We start from the raw sequence: 21,738 nt of genomic DNA on the forward strand, positions 1-21,738 counted from the left end.
CGTTCGTACAAAGTACGCAAAAAGTAAAGTATGTACATAATAAATTCGTAATTCAAATGCGATACCATACGGCCATTCATCGAAAAAAAGGAGAAGAGATAGGGAGCAAGGGAGCGCACCAGCACGCACGATACAGCCAAAAAACGTTGAATACAAACAAAGCGATTCCACCACCGTTCGCCCACCACATCACAGCGGTAAATATGTGCGTGAATATTGATGTAACACAATTCATCTTTAAATTCCGTGCAGCAAATATCATTTACTTTCTACTTGTTTCTTTCATCTTGAGCTAGGATAGAGCTTTGACATTACCCGTTTACACCAGATGACAACTGTCAAAGTTAGATATGCAAATCGCCTTTAAAAAAATGTGTTTCCAACCATGATTAGCCGTGTCGCAACACAACAGAACGAAAAAAAAATATTTCAAATGCTCGTCATTTGTATCGGATCGTTTTGTCGCCATACTCGCCCATCGAAATGTACCGACACCGACACACACACCGACACACACACACACACACACACACTCACACACACACTCACACGCTAATCTACCTGCCTTGCACGCGATAAACGCTCCTCACTCGCACTCTACCTCTTCCTCTCTGTGCCCAAATCATCATCACACGCTCATCAATATCGGCATCAGAAGGAGTAAGAGCTCTTCCATTTTGTAATAAGAAAAATGAAAACATATCCAAAAATGGGAAAAGCGAAATGAATCAATAGAAAAGCCAATGTACCGTCACTGATTTGATATTGTCAATTTTTCGACATTCGATTTGGGTTAGAGATTTACAATTTGTCTTCTTGCTTTCGTTCACGGGCAATTCGCGGAGGAGAAAGAAGATGATGAAGAAAAAGGGAAAGGAAACCCGGAGCCTGTACGAAAATTGCTTTCGATTGAATCAGAGTAATGCGGAATGTTCGAGTAAACCGATGAAGCAAAATAATGACAGCACAAAAATGTGAATCAAATTTGGAATTTCCGAGACATAAAGTGAGAACGAACTGCTAAACCCGCACGTACCAGGAAACAGCAAACAAAAAGGAATTGAAAAAAAAGAAGAAAGTATCAATGTCACCAGCGAGCCCAACCTGATGGAATGAAAGGGAAAGAGAGAGAAAGAGACCGAGAAAATGAAAAAGAGTAGAAGCAATAATTGCGATATTTTCCTGCACGATATTTCTGTATAATGAATGGCAATTGTATTGGGCGAGAGAAAGCGGGACAGAAACACTTTGCCGCCTTTTGGCCGGTAAAACGCTTTTATCTTAACGACACAATATGATGATAAAAGTGAGCTGCCATAATAGGCCAACAGAAATTCCATTAGACCTTTTTTTTTTCTCCCGTTCATCAACGGTTTGGTCATTGATTACTGGCTCCATTTTTAAGCATTACGTATATTCGGACCGATTTTTACACATTTCTTCATTTCGTCTTCGGAATCCAATTTTTGATATTCCAACCTTATGAGCCTACAAGTCATTTCACAAATGATGCTATTCGTACCTTCATCGCATTTCGAGTGTGTTAGAAAGTGAATCGAACATGATTTTGATTCAATATGATATGACGTCCATCGATAAAGCATATATCCTTCGAGGTGCTGGCAAACAACCACATCCAATGAATTTTGAATTGCTTTTTCAATCATGAACAGTGAAACAGCACAAACACACACACACACACACAGAGAGAGAGAGAGAGAGAGAGAGAGAGAGAGAGAGAGAGAGAGAGAAAGAGAGAGAGACAACCATTGCACGCACTCCAAACCAACAAGCGAAATGGAACGAATTGGTTTGACATCATTCGAAAATGTTTCAGCTTGTTGTTATGCCTACTTTACATATAAATAAACATTCAACTGGCTTGGAATACATTCTTGGCGAAAGAGAGAGAAAGAGAGAGAAAAGGGGGGAAAATTAAATTCAATTCGATATTGAAGCTGTGTGTGATGTGGCGCCATGCAAACGCTTCCAGCTAAATCACATTACGAAAATGGCTTGATGCGGCACAGAAATGTTACATCATCAACTCATACAATTGATTCGCAAAATGTCAAAGGTCATTTAAATTATACTCGTGACATTTATAACTACGGCTTGCCATACGATTAATATGAAACGGTTCAGGGTGGCTTATCCCCCATTCTAACTGCGCGCAACACACGCGTGTAAAATTTGATGCGACACATTTCGCAGAAATAATTTAGTCAAGTGTTAATACACAATTTTCTCTCTCTCTCTCTCCTGCATGCAAGAAAAAAAATCTTCATGTCATGTCAATTCAAATGGAAATGCAACTAAAAGTTGAGTGAAATGTGATTTCATGAAGATAACATGCGATACACTGCGCTTATCATGAAGAGAGAAGAAGATAAAATATCAAGTAGTTAAGTAGATTGCAACAAGAGACTTTTACAAAGCTGATGAAATTGGAGCGAGAAAAAACTCTGCCGAATTGATCAAAAATTGTATTTGACATCATTGGCGAATACGTTGCACATTCGAAAGCTTTCTTTGCTTGGGAGCTTCGACACATTTTCAATAATAAAGGTCACATTTCAACACTCTGAACACACGTCGAAAGACGTCATGTCAATTTTTCGAATGCCATTCTTGTTGTTGTTGCTGTTGACGAAGATTAAATAAACACTGTTTGAAGTTATCCTATGACAGAGAGAGTATTACCGAACTATTCAAGATGCATTACGTAAATAGTTCGGTAGTCTTATCTTAATCTGTGTATACGATTCGGAAACTTTTTATTTCATGTATCATTCAGTTGATAGCATTGTCAGTGGCGGTGGCAGTTGATTAAAATAACATGTCACATCAGGCAGTGTGATGAAAATGATCGACATCATCAGTAGAATCGGTTTTAAAATGATTTCGCATTTTTCAACGAAATCAAATGCAAACGTGTATGATTTTCCAAATTTATTGCACTCTTTGATAAATGTGCATTAATTGATGTAGTTATTTTAACCATAAATATATTGCCGGAATACCAAAAGACAGCCAATGACATCTCTAAACCAACTTATTGAATCATCGAATATTTCGAGCAACTTTTTTCAATCGTGTGTACGTACCGATCCAAAAATCGTAAAGTTGATTATATTCTAGTAAAGCCATACACGTTTGAAAAAAGTTGCCGAAAAATACAATGATTCAATGAGTTGGAATTGAGATGGCATTGACTGCTATGTGTCAAACGACTTACATTTGAAATGTATTGTGGCACTTTCCCTATGATTTTAACTACATGGCTGATTGTAGAAGCATATGTGGTTATTTGCTTAAAGTAGAAATAATTTTTATAAATTTCATTGACAATCAAATTTGTGTCATCGAAGGGCAGATGAACCTGAAGGTGCATGTTTTTTTTTCTTCGTTTCTGTTTATTTTCTCTGTTTTTGTTGTTCTTTTTCGATTGTGCATAATTAGTTTAACAAAAATGCTCTGCCTGAATGAAACGTACACTGTCATTATCACAATGAAATCATCAATCAATTGGCGAAATTGCAAGTCTTGTTATTCATAGTACTGCTGTTGTGTCATCGAATGTTGTAATCAATGAATAATTACAAATGGTGGTCATTAATCCATTTGGAAACTTGCGTATAGGCGCGTGTATATATGTGCACCATGTGCACCGTTACCACCACCTTTGCCGCCTTCGTCCTAACCGTCTGAATACACGCAATCGATTAATTTCCTCCTTAATCTTTTGATGATGTCGTTTTTATCTTTTTGCTTTACAAAACACGCCGAAATAGATATTCGATTGCACACTATCTATACCGCGATCTCGGGGCGTTCAGCTATGGATGCATCAGTGTACATAGATGCTCACACGCATTTCAACTGATTAAAGCCAATTAGAATAGGTAAAACTGTGCATTTTGTATGATACGCTGCTCCTTGGATTTATTGTTCATTGGTCGAAATAATGTCGAAAACAATTTGTCAAGTTCGATGCATATGAAATAGTTGTTCGACTTTTGCCGGCACACACACACACACACAGAGAGAGAGAGAGAGAGAGAGAGAAAGAGATAACATCTAAAATCGATATGGCCGATTGCCATGTATGAGAGAAAAAGAAACATGAGACCTTCACATCCGGAACAACGAGAAAGAATGAAAATAAAACACACATGAAAAATGCTTTTGTTGTTGTTGCAGCTGCCGCTGCCGCTGTTTGTTGTTCGTTGACAAATAAAATAAATCGGAAAATGAAGACATTCGATGAACTGTAACCATACATTCTACGGATACGAAATCCATTCGGGATACTTTTTCTTTAAATAGTCGCGTTCAAAGGTCATGTCGTTCAATCTTCGTTGCAGGCAATTTTATCACATTGCAAATGTTATGAAATTTCGTTTTTGTTGTTGTTGTTGTTGTTGTGGTGTTCGGGATTCTTTCATTTAGCTAAAATGGACCGAAAATGGATTGGGAGAAAGCAAGCAATGGAGAGATAAGATAGAAAATGGAGTTGAAGAGAAGAAAATGAATGGAGGGAAGAAAGAACCAAAGAACGTAGCACAGTGAAGGCGTCGGTAATTTTTCAACGAAGAACTTACGAATAAAAACGCTTAGATAAAAGCACATGACAGATGACACGAGCTCATGACGTGTGAATCAATAAATTTGGTATTGGATTCTCAGCAATGCAGATAGGCCAAAATATCACAACTTATTCCGGCAAAACCAACCGACAAAACAAAAAAACGAAAGTAACTGTATAGTTGGGGAGAGAGAGAGAGTGTATATGTTGATGGTGTGAGTGAGTTTTCTGAAAAACACCAATAATTCCGGGCATTAAAATTGAACTGTGTGATTCAATAAAAAGAAAAAGGCAGTTCGTGCGCTGGCACATCGACCATTGCCGATATTTGCAATAGACCACACAGAAAGAGAGAAATTCGTGGTGGACTTCATTTGTCGACTCCGCGGGGACATGTTTGTAAGCCAATCCACAGGCAAGAGAATTGTGTTCGATTTTTTTCCCGTTCATTCGTTCGTTCTTTTTTTTTTTTAAAGATTAAAATAAAAACAGCCTTTAGCTTTGAAGATTTTTTCTGCTTGAGTTCTCGTTTCTTTCTTCTTTCGGTTTCTTTTGCTCTTCGCCCGAACAATATCTCGGTTTCGGGGTGGTGCTTTATAGAAACAAGTGAGTTTACTGCTAGGGGGATTTAACTACGTGAAAACTTGTAAAAAAATGATAAAAACGCGCACGAAATTGTTACATTCACCAGAGAACTTGCATGATTCCACTCAGTTGACAAGTTCCGTATTAAAACAACATGCGCGAACTTGTGCGAGTTCGTGTGCAAACATGAAGCTGGACGACGCGCACACATCAGTCGTTCCATTTATATCTGGATTAACATTTTCTTCCAACACTTTCTTCAGCTCTTTAAAAATATTTCCTTTGTCCATTTTATAATTATATAAATCTTTGAACTTTTGGAAAGGATGTGAAAAATCTTTATACACGTAAATAACCGATTTTTAGTTTGAAACAAATCAAAAACAAAAATTTGTCAAATAACAACTTGAAAAACGCGCAAAACCATAAACAACATGTGTAAACTTGTGACCGTGCGCGTCAGTACGTACAACGAACGCGTCGAACTTCCGCGAATCAAGCAAACTGGCAGAAAACATGCTGAACTCGTAAGAGTTAAATTCCCCTAGGTTTACTGTCGGTTTTTTAATGTACTTTGGTCACAAAAGCATCAGCCATGTGAAACAAGAATCGATATACGTGAGACTTCAAAGTACATTGGAAAATTCCAACAATTTGCTTGCTTCGACCCAAGTGGAAGAAAGTGTTTGGTTGCTCGTGTTTCGAGAGTTTGGTTGTTGTATTGGTATTTGGGTGTCTGTGTGTGTGTGTTTGGGCAAAAGCGGATGATTGAAATTCACAGGATTCGAACATTTTAGATGGGTATATTGCCTGTTGTATATTGAACGGAATAATTTTTTTTGTTTAAAAAAAGAAGTTATAAATCACATAAAAGCAGTCGGAATTTTATGCCACTATGTGATTTTATAGGCTCATAAAATGGATATACATGCTATCATCGAGAAGGATTGAAATTGGCAACACCAGCAAACAGCCGCATCGAAACAAAAGATCAACGGAGAATACGAAGCATCTCCAACAATGTGACCGTCAAACTGGCACCACAACGTATCTGATTGCATGCGAAACGAAAACAGCAACGTTGCTCATCTGCTAATGTGATGATGCTACTGCCGATGTTGTTGTTATTGTTATTGTTGTGTGCGTGGTTGCGACCATCATTTCGTATCATAAACACTTCCTTTTGTTTTGATGATGTCGCTTCAATTTCGCCTTTTTCCCTGTGCTCATCTACATTTTGCGTAATTATGTGTTCTGCGTGTATAATGGTTTACATTTTCTCTCTCTCTCTCTCTCTGCCTCTTTTTGTTTCTCGCCCCTACATTTACGTTTTGTCTTTGCCTCGATCTCAGCGCATGTAAACCATTATCGAGACTCAATTGATTAGTAGGCTGCTTTTAGAGCACCACCAAACCGTTGCCTGCTATTAGGAGCAGTACGATTAATTTAAACTGAAAGGCGATGGTTGTTGAGTTGTTGTCCGGAAGTCAATTCACTCTCGATCAAATTGATTATTTTGTCCATTTTACACTATAAAACATTAATTAAATCCACATGGCATTTCGTGACGGAAAACCAAATCCATTATGCCATTGACTGTTGTTCTGAGTTGGCATAAAATGTTGAATTCATTCCATTTGATGTGCCGAACCAGTGCTCATATGCATCCCATATGTTTGCGTATGCATATCAAAAGTCACACATTCCATTTGAATACACACATATATATGTGTTTGATATAGTGCTTCACAGTCTATTCGAAATCCATCAAATTCGCATCAAATGTGATTTTTCAATTTGTTTGACTTTTAATGCACCATAGATGAATTGTTTAATGGAATATTGGGTAGCGCAATGTAGTTTAGTAAATAGAATTATTTCCGGGAGTTCATTTGTCGTGGCTCCTTGCTCTCGCTCTCGCTCTCGCTGCTCACATGTCAGTCACACGGAAAATGACGCGAAGAAGCGTAAAATAGTGAAATGCCCGTAAAGTTGGTTGGTTAGTGTTGTCGATGTGCTGAAATTCGGTAGAAAACTTCATATGTGCGTCATGGGAGCATTACAGCTGTGGCTTTGTTTGCTAAATCTTTGCTTGTTATAAATCCATTTCGAAAATTTTCAGCAATTTCGGGGATACGGTGTGCTTGAGCTCTGTTCATTGTTGTATACATTTTTATAATTGAATTTGATTGCAATTTTAGTGTAGTGAATATTTTCTGCTTCCAGCTTGATGAAAATGCTCTCTCGTTGGCAAGATAATTTGCCTTTTTGAGATGGGGGAGGGACGAGCGAGCGTAAAAACACATCATGTCGATTTCATTACGTTGAAGTTATCAAGCTGTTAACCTGTGCCGCTATATTTTATGTACGTATAATAATTTGGCTGGTGTAACCAAGGAAATAATAACGAAATATTTTCGCACATAAGAAATTTGTCCGAACAAAAGGACAGCGAGATACATGACCAAACGAAAAAAAAACATCAACAAACAAAAAACAAAATGAATGTACGAAAAGAGCATAATAAGATAATAAAAAAATCCCTTGTTTTTACGACTAGGTGTGTGCGTGTGTGCGTGGACTGTGGGTGCTGAAGCCATGGATGTTGAATGTCATTCAACGCCACTAAGCTGCAGACATCTCTCTCCGGCTATACGGCAAACAACAGAACCAACACTGAACATAAAAATGACATGTTCAATTGTGTTTGTTTCGTTAGTTTCAACTGTGCCGATACGAGAGGTCACTTTTGTCGTTTCTTGTTGTTATTTTACATGTAAAATCAAGGGTATTAGACGGGGATGGCTGAAGCTCTTTTAAATTGGCTGCTATTCATTTCGACCCGGTCATATTTTATTTCTTATCGAATAGCTTTGTATTATTGTTTCTTAGAAACAACAAGTCAAGTGCTTTCCACGTTTCATTCCAATCCCATTTCATTTGCTCCATAAGTATGCGCACAGCGCGTGCATTTGTATTCGAGAGATGGTATATTTATCATTTATAAGTATAAATACACACAGTTCGACAAAGATTCGGTTCTATTGACCAACTACGAGCGATGTATGTGAGTGTGTATTGTGAGAGAAAAACGACGATGAAAATGAATACGAACCGTATTACAAAAAAAAATATAGTCCAAGTAAAAGAGCAAGGAAAAACGAGAGATAAAATGAAACGGGCAAAAAAAAAGTCTCCGATGACAAACGATTTCCAATTGGAATAACGGATATAATAATGGACGGAGAAGAACAAGCGATTTATGTGATACTTTGTAACAGTTGTCATTAGATTATTAAAATAGACACGATGTATATATGAATTTGGATGATGACACACATTCACAAATCGGATGATCTGTTGACTGGTTTGCTTGGACCATTGAAATCGATCTACGATTGAATTTTTCAATAAAAATTCCGCCCCCCCTGAAACAACAACAAAAAGCGAACGACATTTCTTTTGCTCCGGTCCGATTGCATAATGCCATGGAATGTATAATAAAAAAAATTCGCAAACGATTCAAGTTGAACGGTTGGAGAATCCGGAACGTACGGAAAAGGTAAGCAACGCTCTTCGTGAAATGTTTCCGTTGTTCGAGATGGCAGAGCAATATAGAGCGAACGAGACAGAGAGGAAAAAAATACAACATGAGACGACGAGCCCATATTGAACTCGTTCATTCAAGAGCTAATAAAATTGCAAAGCATCGCCGCTTGAATTCATAAGTGAACGGGCAACGACAATGTACCCATGGTGACACCACAACGATGGTTGGTGAACATATGTCTAGGATGACAATACCAACAATGCAATCGAAATTATTGAACGATAAACTTACCAAACGAAATCAGTCCACTGTTCAGCATGCTCAATTTAATTGTATTGGGTATTGATACGAGGCTTGTGGTGGCGCTTAACGTTTTTTTCTTTTTCGGTTTCTCCAGGTCCGCATATCGTGATGTCGATCTGCAATTGCAAAGATAACAAAACAAAAGAAATAAAATCGGTGAGTGTATTTGAGTCATAAATAAAAGTTAAAGTAAGCATATAAAAAAAACCATAGAGAAGGTTCTAGAAGGTGATGAGCTCAAACGAAAAAAGATTTGTAGCGAAGATCTGGACGAAAGACAAAGTCATAGGGAAATAATCAGCATGTTTTCGACGAATAAATTTAGTTAATTAGCTGCATATGGTTGAAAACCAATGGCAAAATTAAGTGGATCAATTCGAAGACAGTGCATAAAATAGTTTTATAGGTGGATAAAATAGTTTATTCGAAGCGTTCATTTATTGGCTTGAGTATTTCACACAAATTCATTTTGGGCATTCTTGAAATAAGCAAAACCAAGTATTTTCCATGCGCTTGTTTTACCAAAGCAATTATCGTGTGTTCGTATAGATTAGAACGGACAACCTATACGCAAACATAACTAGCCAATATAGCTATAAAACATATAGTTCGTTTGCTTCGCTTCGCTTCCATCGCTCTATCTCTCGCGCCATTTACGTATATTCATTCGCTTTTACGGTATTCTAACACACCGTCACACCGATCATTACTCCAGAATGCGTCGAGTAAATAATGAAGGAGTACGCGCCTGGCGCGCGCGAAAGTGAGTCCAGCGAACACATAAAAATAAAATGTGTTGAAGATAAACCGACTAAACATTTATTAATTGCCATAAGCCACACAATCATTTCGAAGACTCGCTTCTTCATGAGGTAAATTGTGAATATACTCAGAAGAGTCAAGTCGATGCAGCCAACTCTATATATGCAAAATGAACACGACGATTACTGTTCAGAAGAACGACTAGAAAAACAATCCAATGGAATAAAAAATCGTCTCGTTTTTCATGCTTTGATCAAGTGTTTATTAGTGAGAATGGTCCGGCTGTTGCCACGAGATGCAATGCCATTAACAGTCCCTTTCTTCTCTAGTTTGTGCAGGTACAAATTGAACATAGTAAAACGTTTACGTTGTTCCCTCTTTCGCTACGCTCACATTTTTTCGACATCATGACCTCAAGTCAAATGTCTTTAAATTGAAAAAGTTGTGAAATCGTCGGGTGTCAAATACAAATCGCAGTCAAGACAGAAAACAAGAGAGAGAGGGAGAATGGAACAGAGCGAGCGAGAGCAGCAATGGAAAAAAAATCTCCTTGAAATCTTGGTGGAAATTCATGTTCGGTTCGACTTTGCACATAAAGCGAACAGTCGCAGCGTATTCTCTTCTCATGCAACAAAGCCATTCTCTCTCATATTTCACACGGGTCAATATCCTATGGAAATATCCGAACATCTTCCATTTTAACTCGAAGCCGATTATGAACCAAGTGTAAGAGCGAGGGAGAGAGAGAGAGAGAGAGACAGCGAGCGTACGGGTGAGTGTAAGTGAGTGAGTGAAAAAATAACCGTTTAGTATGGGAAAAACCAAATCCTAATGTGATTTAATTATGGTGCCATCGTACTTATGGCCGCGTCATTTTCTTTGAATTTGCAAATTGCACACTATAAAACGTATGGTGATCAAATAGATAATTAAATGTGGTGGCAAGTGAGTGCGAAATGGAAGTAGTCGAAGAAAAATAAACTCACGAAATTAGTTAGGAGAGAATGGGAAAATGTTGTGAGTTATTTGTCGATTAGTTTTCGTATACATTCTTCTCTGCTCATTGAGCTGCTATACTGTAATGGTTTGGTCGGTCGGTCGCTCGCTCGCTCGTTCACTGAAAACGGGACAAACCGCTTGGCACATCGTCGTTCGCATTATATCGATTAACTGATTAACTTTTATGAGCTCGAAACTCGTACGATTATCAGCCACAATCGCCACCACAAATATTATGTTGTCATGTACATTTTGCTTTCGCTTCGTGTTTTTTTTTCATCGCTCTTTTGCCTCCCCTATTGACTCAAGCGAATACGTTAAACACACACACACACACACACACACACATACACATGCACACGATGATTGCCCCAAAGGAAATAAGCTTTGAATTGAATTTTATTTTGTAGTTGTTGTCTGTCTTGGCGTTTTACAAATGTTAAATATTATTTATTTGACGCGCAACGAAAAATCGACATCGACCAAAATAAGCGTACAATGTTAATTTCATTACAAAGTTTTTTCCGGTTCAATATTTTTTGTGTTAGCTTTTGGGATGGGACGTTTACACTCAATTTTCATGCATAGCAGAAATACACAAACTGAGTATGAATCCAGTACACGTTTTATCGATGTTTTTATAACATTCGATTCGTGTTTGTCACACTGTTGTCTCTCCCTCTCACTCTATCTCTCTGTCAAATGCGCGGAACGGCAATGCCAAGCGGCGAAAACGTTTCTTCCGTTTATTCTCGCGCGATTCAATCCGATTCGATGGGATGTTGTTCCGTTCCTTTTTGTCAAATTTTTTCCTTCCGGTTGCCGTCCCATTCTTCATCTTTTTCGTTACCGCCTACAGTGAATTTGTCGAAAATAATTGTGCAAGTGGAACGAAACACCAAAGATCATCAAACATTGATGATACATTGAAAAGTCTCTAAATTTAATGCAACGTGTATTGATACATACACATCCCCTTCTCCAATGGCTTCTTTTCTGGCTGATTTAAGCCGACATGTTTACTTGATCCCATTTCCTTGATGTCATTTATTGCGGAATTTTAAGTGGGAAAATCGCGTGCTATTGAGCTGGATGGATTTTAATTGAAGCATAAAATTCAATGGATTACATGCCAAGTCATTTTTCGTACGCTTTATTTTAATATGCACACTAATTTTTTATCATAACATATTCAATGCTAAAGTTCAACCAGATAACTAATTGCATAACTTAAATTCGTGTAAGACTTCTCCAAAAAGTTTTCGCCATTGTATTTGGTGTCTTAGTTATGGCGTTGCAAACATTTCAGTAGTTTTATTCGCGATTCCATGGTTTTTTTTGGCGCACAAGTCTTGCTCTCAAGCGGAAGTGCTGAAGCAAGATCATTCCAGTGACTTAACGGTACAATGTGCTATATTTCTCTGGGCACACTGGAGTGGTTGGGGTAAAATTGTGTTAATAATTTGAGTTTAAGCGTAAATAAAATCTATTTATTTAGCACACAACAACAGCGGAGAAACTACAAAATGTGCCACAAGCAAGTACAAATGAAATGTTAAGTTGAAGTTGGTGTTTTCGCTCTTTTTTTTGTCGAAAAGTTTCTGCCAAATGGAATTCGATGCAGTTTGATTGGAATTGTTTCTGCCATCATTGAACCGATTGTATTATTCAATTAGTGGGTTGACAGCAGTTTGAATGGCATTCATCGGCAGTAAGGTTGGTATGATGAGACGAGCAAAATCGCAAAGAAAATCCCGCAGAGTTTGTGTGTTTTGAGTGAATGAGCACTTTTTGTTCGATTGACTCATCACCACCGACACATCGCCATCAATTCAATGCACTTGAAACGAAGCTAGACGGAGGATTGCATGTGTGTGTAAGAGCGAGAGAGGGAGGCAGTGGCCACCAATAAACTCTAACTTTTATTAAATGCAATCATCATGTATGTTTGTACGTATAACAATGGTTTCTCTCGCTGAAATGGGGAATGAATTTACCCAATTCATACGTGGCGTCAAGTATGTTTGCGAGAAGGAGAAAAAGTCGAGCGAGCAAGTGAGCTAGAGAGAAGGAGTTCCCTGTAAACCATGTCAAATTTGATTTCAATTATTCATTTAGCATCAATTTGTGTTTCACCTGCTGTGATATCGTGTTTGCACGAAAATTTAATTAACTTGACTCGATTTGCCTGTGTGTTTGCCCCGAATGTGTTTGTACGTTTGTTGAAATGTAGTTATGGGAAGTAATTTTAAAATCAATTAACTAGCGGTAGAACAAAAACGACGGAAATACATACAAACCCGTTACACACACACACACATGCATCCGATACGAAGAAGAGTGTGAGAGAGAGAGAGAGAAATAGAGAATGCCTCGCGATAAAACATATGAAAATGTCAGCTCTCAGTCACTCTTGCTGCTGCTTTATGCATAATCCTTTTATGTGCCGGTGTTTGAATTTCATATCGTGAGTACTAATGAATGTCTCTCTCTCTCTCTCTATCTCGCTCGTTCAAATTCTGTTATTCAAACTTATATCGCATTTAGTTTTAATTATTCAGAACAGGTTCGAAATGATGGGTGGTTTGTACGTGTGTGTGTGTGTGTGTGTGTTTGTGTTTATGTCCCTGTGTCTGTAGATTGTCGGTTTGGAATTGAACAAACCATCGTCACGATAGAGGAAAAAATATAGAGGAAACGAGAATCGGCAATGGATAGAGACATTGCCATATCAACACCGATTCAGATGATGTGATCGTGCCTGTCCATTCCAATGCAGTTGTACGTGCAATATGTGGCATTTTGTGTGTGCTTTATGTTGCGGCCATTCGGGGTATTTGCTTCAAATCCACTTACAAATCCATTCGCTAACACATTCAATCCACTCCGATTCGAAATAAATTTATTTCACCGATTGTACAGTGTGCACACCACCCAGAGTCCAACGCTATTTTTGCCTTGATTTCGCATTGCCAGTGATATGCGCCGCACACACACATTTGATTGAAGTCACCGTGTGGGGACTCTGAGACACACATCCTCACTGTGCGACTTGTTTTTTTCTTTCTCGATTTAAAAATCGGTCACACAATACAACATAACACACACATACACCATAGTCATAGATGCATGTGACATACGTTTTAATACATAAATTGATATTATACACCGACATTCAGATAATAGATAGCATTACGTGTCGCTATAGAGTTTTATAATTTGGATTTCACACAACCACATGCACTCGCTTCCGTTCTGACAGCTTCTCGATCTTCCTTTTCGATTGTTGTTGTCGCTCATTCCAAATAAGTTGCTATTCTCATTTCTCACTGGCTCAATTCGATTTGGCTGGCGCTGCAAAAACCTCCGCAGCGGTTTCCGTTGTCTTTCTTTCCAATTGTTACGAAACTTGAGCAAAGTAAACTTCTTTTTTGCTTCTGGTCATGGACTTGAATTTTGTGTTTATTTTGTTTGTTTGTTGGTTTGTGCGTTGCTTGTTGTGGCCACCCGTTTGCACAACATGGCATTTGTCACCTAAATTGACACGCATAATAAGCACTTACGTCATTTACCAGCTTTTACTTGTCCATCGATTTCGACATGAATCAAATCGCCACCAATTTCTTTTATTTGTCGTTTTTCTTCTAGGTTGAACTAGAACCACTCTCTTGAGGGGGAGAGAAAACGGAAAATAGAACAAAACATAGCACAAATGTGTAAATGGACCCAACTGAAAATGTATCATATTCACAGTGCTTGTAAACATGGACCGTATTCCTGTCATGTCTCACTCATTGCTTTTTTCGTTTTCAGGTCACTATGTCGCGTGAGCGCGCGCACACACGCACACACACACGCTTAGCCAATACCAATTCAACACAATAACGATCACATTACATGGATGCATTTGATACTGCCGGTAATTTGTTGCACAAAGAATTGCATCATTTTTGCTGTCGTTTTTGTGTTTGTTCATTTCATTCAATGCACCAAATAAGAAAAAATCATAGACAAGGAAGCACGTCCCGAATTAAATTCAAAATAAAAAGAATTTCATTCGAATCGGTCTTTGCTTTTATGTCACACAATGAATACAGACACACAGTGCCTCTCAATCTCTTTCACTCTCAATCACGCTCTCCGCCCGCCCAACTATTCACGCTGTCAGTATCCAGCCGTTTTCATCACCATGCTACGAGCTTAATTTGTTTTAGGCGACAAATTTAAGATTTGCGTTTCTCGGATGCAATTTTATGCTCCGTCATAAAAACAACAATGAATTTTAATTTATTCGTAAGTTCTTTTCTTCGTCATTCCATTTTAAAGGGAATTTTTTTTTAATTGCTCATGAAATAAGATGGATGAAAACACAAACAAACTCGAAAACAAAACAACGGCTTTGACACACACACACACACACACACACACAAAATTTCATCTTTCAAGTTTCATTTTGATGAATGAGTGAATTGAATCGGCAAACTCAGCTTTTGATGGCACAACGAATCCGATTCAATTGGAAAAACTTCAACATATTTTCTGAGCTGCTAACTACTTAACCAAAAGCGTTTTTTCTCTCTCTTTTGTCAAAGATGTTGAATATTTTTGCGGTTTACCCAAGTTTTGTTCAGCAATATTGTTATGGCAGAAAATAAAAGAGTCGAAGCTGAAGTGCCTACGAATTTTGAAAATTATGATGACCTTTTTCCGTGAGAGCTGCAAAACTGAAAAACCGGAAAATAGGCACCGCTTCCGTGGAAAAGTTGTACAAACAAAAAAAAAACTAATTGTTATTCAATAAGTTTGAGTGAATTTTTGTGTTTGCGTCATGTAGTACATCTGTCGCATCATAAAAAGTTCTGTGATTGTGTAATCCAGATTGACGTGTATGCATTTGTTGTTTTTTATTTTGGATAATAGGTAGATGCACTTATTTGCGTCACTTGCATATTCAAGTGGCAAACTTCTGAATTATCTTAGGCCGAAAAAAAACCAACCGGGTATTTTTTTACCATCCGATCATTGAATTTTATGGGAGTTGGTGTAAGTGTACATGAGTTACCAATTGATTCGGAATATTTGTAGTTTCAGTAGAATGCAGCAGCATTATCCAGAATGTGCGCTTGCAAATTCAACACGTCACTGTAGCACATCAATTCGGAATCTTGATGTGTGTCTTATTCTGCCTTGCAACATCTCTATCTCACTTTATCTTTCAAACGTGTTGTTCGAAATGAAAATAACACTCGATAAATCCGGTATTAACAGTGACTTTATGCGCCAAATAAACTAGCACACATCCGTTTGCCCATAGAATTATTATTTCTTACTGATATATATATATATAGACCGAATAGTCTAGTCTATCTCTCGCCCTCGATGCCATTTTCGATGGAATGACGTTGTGAACAGTAGCATCACATTGACATCATCAGTCAGATGAGAGCAAGGACAACTTGGCGACAAATGCTGGACAGTGAACACGCTGTGTTTGTATGCAAGCAACACTGATATTTATAATGGATCTTTAATTTACCGCATAAAATGACGATGGCGACGATGACGGAAATGTTATCGTTTTCAATTTCTCGCCCTTCGCATCCGTCAAATTGAAGCCCGAATATTGGTGAAACAACAAAATTACATGTCATTCTCACTTAGGCAAGGATGTGAAAATATTTACTCTATTTCGAAGGTGATGTTGCCGAAGTCGGTCGTGTCAGTCTCTGTGTGTGACACCATTCACAGAGATCAGTCATTTATTCAGTGCAATTTATTTATGGGATAATACAACTGGATTAGACGAATTGAGTAATAACATTTCAATGCCACATTTGCATTATCCATGACTTCTAATCAAATTAATGGTGAATGATTGATTCAACTGTCTCTATTTGGCGCTCTCTCTCTCTCTCCTCCTCACACTGTTTCGTGATACGCTATTGCTGCTGCTAATTCATCCAACTGTTTTCGTGATATTTTGTTCTGTGCTCTCTCTCTTTCTCGATCCATGTGATTTCTGGCGTTGAATGCAATTTACAAACAACAATCATGAAATGTGCGCACACCCGCGCATATCCAATCGAAAAAGTAGTTCAATGAGAGCAACAATTTCTTAAAATAAATTTTCTTATTATTATTTCGCATTTGGTGTGGCTGCTGCTACTGTTGCTGCTACTTTGTTGTTGTCATGGTTCATTTCCATTTTATTTGTTCGGTTGCGGTTCTTCTATTTTCCACTCTCGCTCTCTCTCTCTCTCTCTCTCTCTCTCTCACTCTCTCTCTCTCTCTCTTTCGCGCACTCTCGCACTCTCGCATGGTTTGTCGAAATTGAAGTGAACGCGGTAAAATAAAGCGGTTTTGCACGCTTAACTGTAAATCGGATGCTTAAGAATCCACAGCCAACATTCTTTTCTATAATGGTTTTATAAATGTTTTTATGTGAGCGTGAGAGAATGAGAGATTGAGGAATGAGATTTCCAAGTATACTATATATGTATATGTGTGTATGCCACAGCTATAAGTGTGTCAACCAAGCCGTGACGGTTGTGCATCGTTTGAATGAATATAAGGAGAAAAGTACTAAGAAAGACAGATGGAATGAGAGCACAAAAATAGAAACTTACGAATTGTATTCAATGATAAATTTCATCGTCGTCATCGTTGTCGTCGTCCCGAGAAGGTGTAGAAGAAAAGAGATTGTTGGATTTTCGTGCGTATTTAGCGGATATTCATGCGACAAAGAAGTTTTTCGTGCATAATATGCGAAGAAAATGGATGAAATGAATTCAAGAAAAAAGAACGAGCGTGCAAGCATATGAATTGAATCAGCATACACAGTTCAGTGTGAGCGCATCATCATAATGCTTCCATTAAAAGAAAAACGAAATGAAATAAAAGTTAAGGAATATAAATATCTGTTTACATGAGCCACCACATATGGAAATGCGATCTATTCAGCGGAAAAAAAATTCAATTTTTATCTAGCGATGGCATGTGCCTCTTCATTGACGCGATCAGCAAACAAATAACAATATTATATTTCGTATCATTTCCTTGCAATAAACACAAATATATCGACTTAATTCGATGTTGCTGCCACTGTCGCCGATAAACTCAACCGATCTTGTGTGAGTGTGTGTGTGTGTGTGCATGAGAGCTCGCCGCTCTGCGTTCATCATCCAATTTGAAACTATATACGACCGAAGAGGAAGAAGAAAATGAAGAAAACATCATTCCGCATAATTTGGTGAACGTGCAGCTCGGAATAGAGTGTCGATACAGCCATGCTGTAGATGTGTGGAGAAAACAAAAATTTCGAGTGTGGCAAAACCACAAATAATCTAATAAAATTCGAATACATCACCCGCAGCTATGGCTACATACGGAACGGAACGAGTGGAAATGTAATGATGAATATAGAGCGCGATGAGGAGAGGGAGAGCGAGAAAAAATGTTGCGCGACGAACCTAATATGCATCGAGAATCTATTTAGCGTATTTGGTGTGTTTTTGTCGTTGCTTCATAATTTTGTGTCATTCAATTTCTATGCGTCGTCATGTATCAATAGCAGCTCGTGTGTGTGTGTGTGTTTGTGTGTGATATGTGTGAGTGGAATGCAGAAGATAGTTTTAATTGCATGCCTGCGTACATTTAGCATTTATTGGACACACACTGTAAAAATACCAAATAAATTCTTCGTTTTTTTTTCCTTTTTCTCTATCCGCTTGGTTCTCATTTTTATTCTTATGTTGAGTGGTGAGGTTTGCGCTCGTTTCCCTCGGCTTGAAGAGCGGAAGAGAGAGAGAGCAACAAAAATTGCCTTCAAGATATGCAATGATGAACTGCGATGACATTCAAACTGGGTCACGAAATATCCATGTCGATCATTTCGTCTTTTCTTTTATATCCGCCAGTAAACGGTTTTTATTAGCTCGAAACTTTTAACGAATGAGCTTTACATGCTGGAAACTATTACAAGACAAAACCACAAACACAAACTTCGTACACACGCTGAATATGCAAAAGTAAAAAAAAAATGAATGCCCGCTCGTTTGGCATCTCCGATGAGGTTATTTCGCCAATTAATCAGAAGATGCCCTGAGAATTTATCGAAATGAGTTTTTCTTCGCCACATTATTTTGAGACATGGTGTCACCGCAACGCAACCATTTCCGATTTTATTTTACAATCATTTTATTATCAATAAAGAAGAGAAAAAACAGCAAATGATCGACTTTTCGAATGGAAGTTAATCAGAACCTAATTATAATAAAAGAAAGCTTACGGTTTATCGTTTATTCCCATTTGTATCGAAGATATTGCTGCCGAGTGCTTTTCTTCCATATACCGTTTGGTTCAATGAAATGGGATCGCATTAGTGTGAAAATACACTTAACTTTAATTATGCTTCGTGCAGTCTTACGGTGTGAAAATTACGGCATTTATGTCAAAACCAGATGTCAAAGTTATGATTAGCGCTCAATCAAAGACGATGATGTTGTGTTTGCGGCGCACGCTGTGCGTACCATTAAATCAGAATGTTGATTTTTTCATATTATAATTGTGTCAAATGCACCAAATCTACAATCAAAAACTCGCTTAAAATGGCTCATCTCATATTATACAGCATTGACAAAGCATCTAATGTCTACACACACAGAAAAATACCATTTCGAATGTTCTACAGGAATGCTCCCATTCGAAATGTTTCCTTGAGTGCAAAATTTATCGTATACTAAAATTGGCTGTTATTTTCCTCATATCTCTCTCTCCCTTCGCTATTCTTCGGTTTTTGCTCATAATAATAGGTGTTACCAGTTCTTAAGCACTTTTCAGGAGTCATTGCATTAGCTTGAAGTTGGCACTTCGAGCTACATGACACAGCCAAAAATTTTGACGAAGATATTCATTACATTCAATCACCTGTGCAATGCACTACTAACTACTGTTTTACTGTATCTCTATACGACTTAGGGAATACTTGAAAAGTGCTTGAAAAGTTCCATTGCCATTTTCATCAAATACTTTAGAGGATTTTCCGTTTGGCAAGAACCATTGCCAAGTTGTGGTTTTTCCAACATGGAAAATGCATTCAAGTCTTATAACTAATTCGCATGTGACTTTTCACAGTGTTAGATACCGCACAAAAAAGTGTACGTTGCATTTCGACACACGCAACTAGCACCTTTGCTCCTAAAAGCTCGAAACACCGGATTTGCCCATTTTGGCTGCGAGTTCCGCTATGATTGTGTGTGTATGTATGTGCAAAAACAGCAAAATTAATCCCATTGTGTTACCAACATGGTTTGGTTGTTTTCGTCTTTTAAAATGTTCCACTTTAAATTATGCTTCAGTTCATTTTTTTCTACATACATTCTTCTTTTATTGCAGAGGTTGGTTGCAGATAGATTTATTTATATAAATTTCAAATATCAAATAAATTTATCCGATATTTTTCATGCGTTGTGTTGTTCTGACGCATTCGTGGCACATTAACGAAACACCGGCTGTTGTATTGGCAGCCAGCTATTCATCGCAGCAATGAGATTTTTGTTTTGTTCATTCACCGATATTTGTGAACAAGTCTGCCACTGTGTCACTACATAGTATATATAGTCCATAAGAAATGTGCAGAGACGAAAATGTTCGCCATTTAGTTTAACATCGCCAATACATTAGTTATGGAGATTTTTGTTCTGTTTATTTTTTGTTGTTTGTTAACAAATCTGCATATCTTTTTGCATTGTCTCTACACACTTCTTATGGACATATACTATGTACAGTGGCAATGCAAAAAGATAAGCAGATTTGTTTACAAACAACAAAAAATAAACAAAACAAAAATCTCCATAGATAATGTATTGGCAATGTAAAACTAAATGGCGAACATTTTCGTCTCTGCACATTTCTTATGGATCATATATACTATGTAGTGACACAGTGGCAGAATTGTTGACAAATAACGGTAAATGAACAAAACGAAAATCTCATTCCAGCAATAAATAGTTGGCAAATGCGTTAGAGCAACACGACGCATGAAAAATATCGGATAAATTTATTTGATATTTGAAATTTATATAAATAAATTAATGTTGTATGAACCTCTGTTTTATTGTCTACAAATAAGCCACATGCAAACGTGTTCAACTGGTATAGCAGCAAGAGTGCTTGTTGTACTATGGCAATGCTATAGATAGATTTAATTTGATACTAAACAATAAATATCGACACAAATGACGGAGAAGGTTAGCCACAAAAGACAATAAACAAGTAATTTTTTTTTTTTTGGGATTTTTCCACGGAAAAAGCAGAATGCGAAAACACACACTTTTCACATATTGAAGTTATTGCTTTGATTGTTTTGGTTGTGACTCGTTATTTTAAGATGGAACGGAAATTTTCCGTTTCTTCGTACATTCAATAATGCTTCGTTTTTGCAATTGTAACCCTTCTGAGAAGCAATGCATGCACCAACTTTATGGAAAAGTTTTTTTCATAAGTGAAACAAAACAAAACGGGGTTTGGTTTGCGTGCATGGGCTGAGAAACAAATGGGATCGAATGTGTTTGTTGGTAACAACCAATGGTAACATAAATTTTTTTCCGATAGATTTTAAATAAACTGAAGATGACAGTTGGCTGAGCATCATAATCGGTAGTCATTGTCCGATGCGCTTGGCGAACGTACAATAACTATGCAATAACTTTATCAAGAACTTTTTCTACCGCTCTCACTGATTCCCATCTCATTGTGCACTTTCCCCGCTGCATCATAAAATCGATGTTTTTTTGCACGACGCGACGAACGGAGAGAAAATTGATAGCACAGTTTAGTGATGGTATTGTTTCTCTCTCTCTCTCTCTCTCCCCCATTGAGCTCATCGTTCACTATATATATCTCGAGAGAATGTGAGTGGATTCGTTGAACCATGAAGAAATCGGTCAATTTC

General features: G+C 37.7%; 1 protein-coding gene across 1 annotated transcript in view; it reads right to left on the reverse strand.

Moving 5' to 3' along the window:
* The window catches only part of LOC129577409 (receptor-type tyrosine-protein phosphatase U), a 134,538-nt gene that overhangs the window by 70,869 nt on the left and 41,931 nt on the right, over positions 1-21,738 (reverse strand). The window contains exon 4 of the mRNA XM_055464375.1: positions 9,015-9,142. Coding sequence (XP_055320350.1) covers positions 9,015-9,142 — 128 coding nt within the window. The remainder of the gene's footprint in view (positions 1-9,014; positions 9,143-21,738) is intronic.

Source organism: Sitodiplosis mosellana, unplaced genomic scaffold, assembly GCF_009176505.1.
Source record: "Sitodiplosis mosellana isolate CC-2019 unplaced genomic scaffold, AAFC_SMos_1.0 Smas_scaffold_6197, whole genome shotgun sequence".
NCBI classification, from domain to species: domain Eukaryota; kingdom Metazoa; phylum Arthropoda; class Insecta; order Diptera; family Cecidomyiidae; genus Sitodiplosis; species Sitodiplosis mosellana.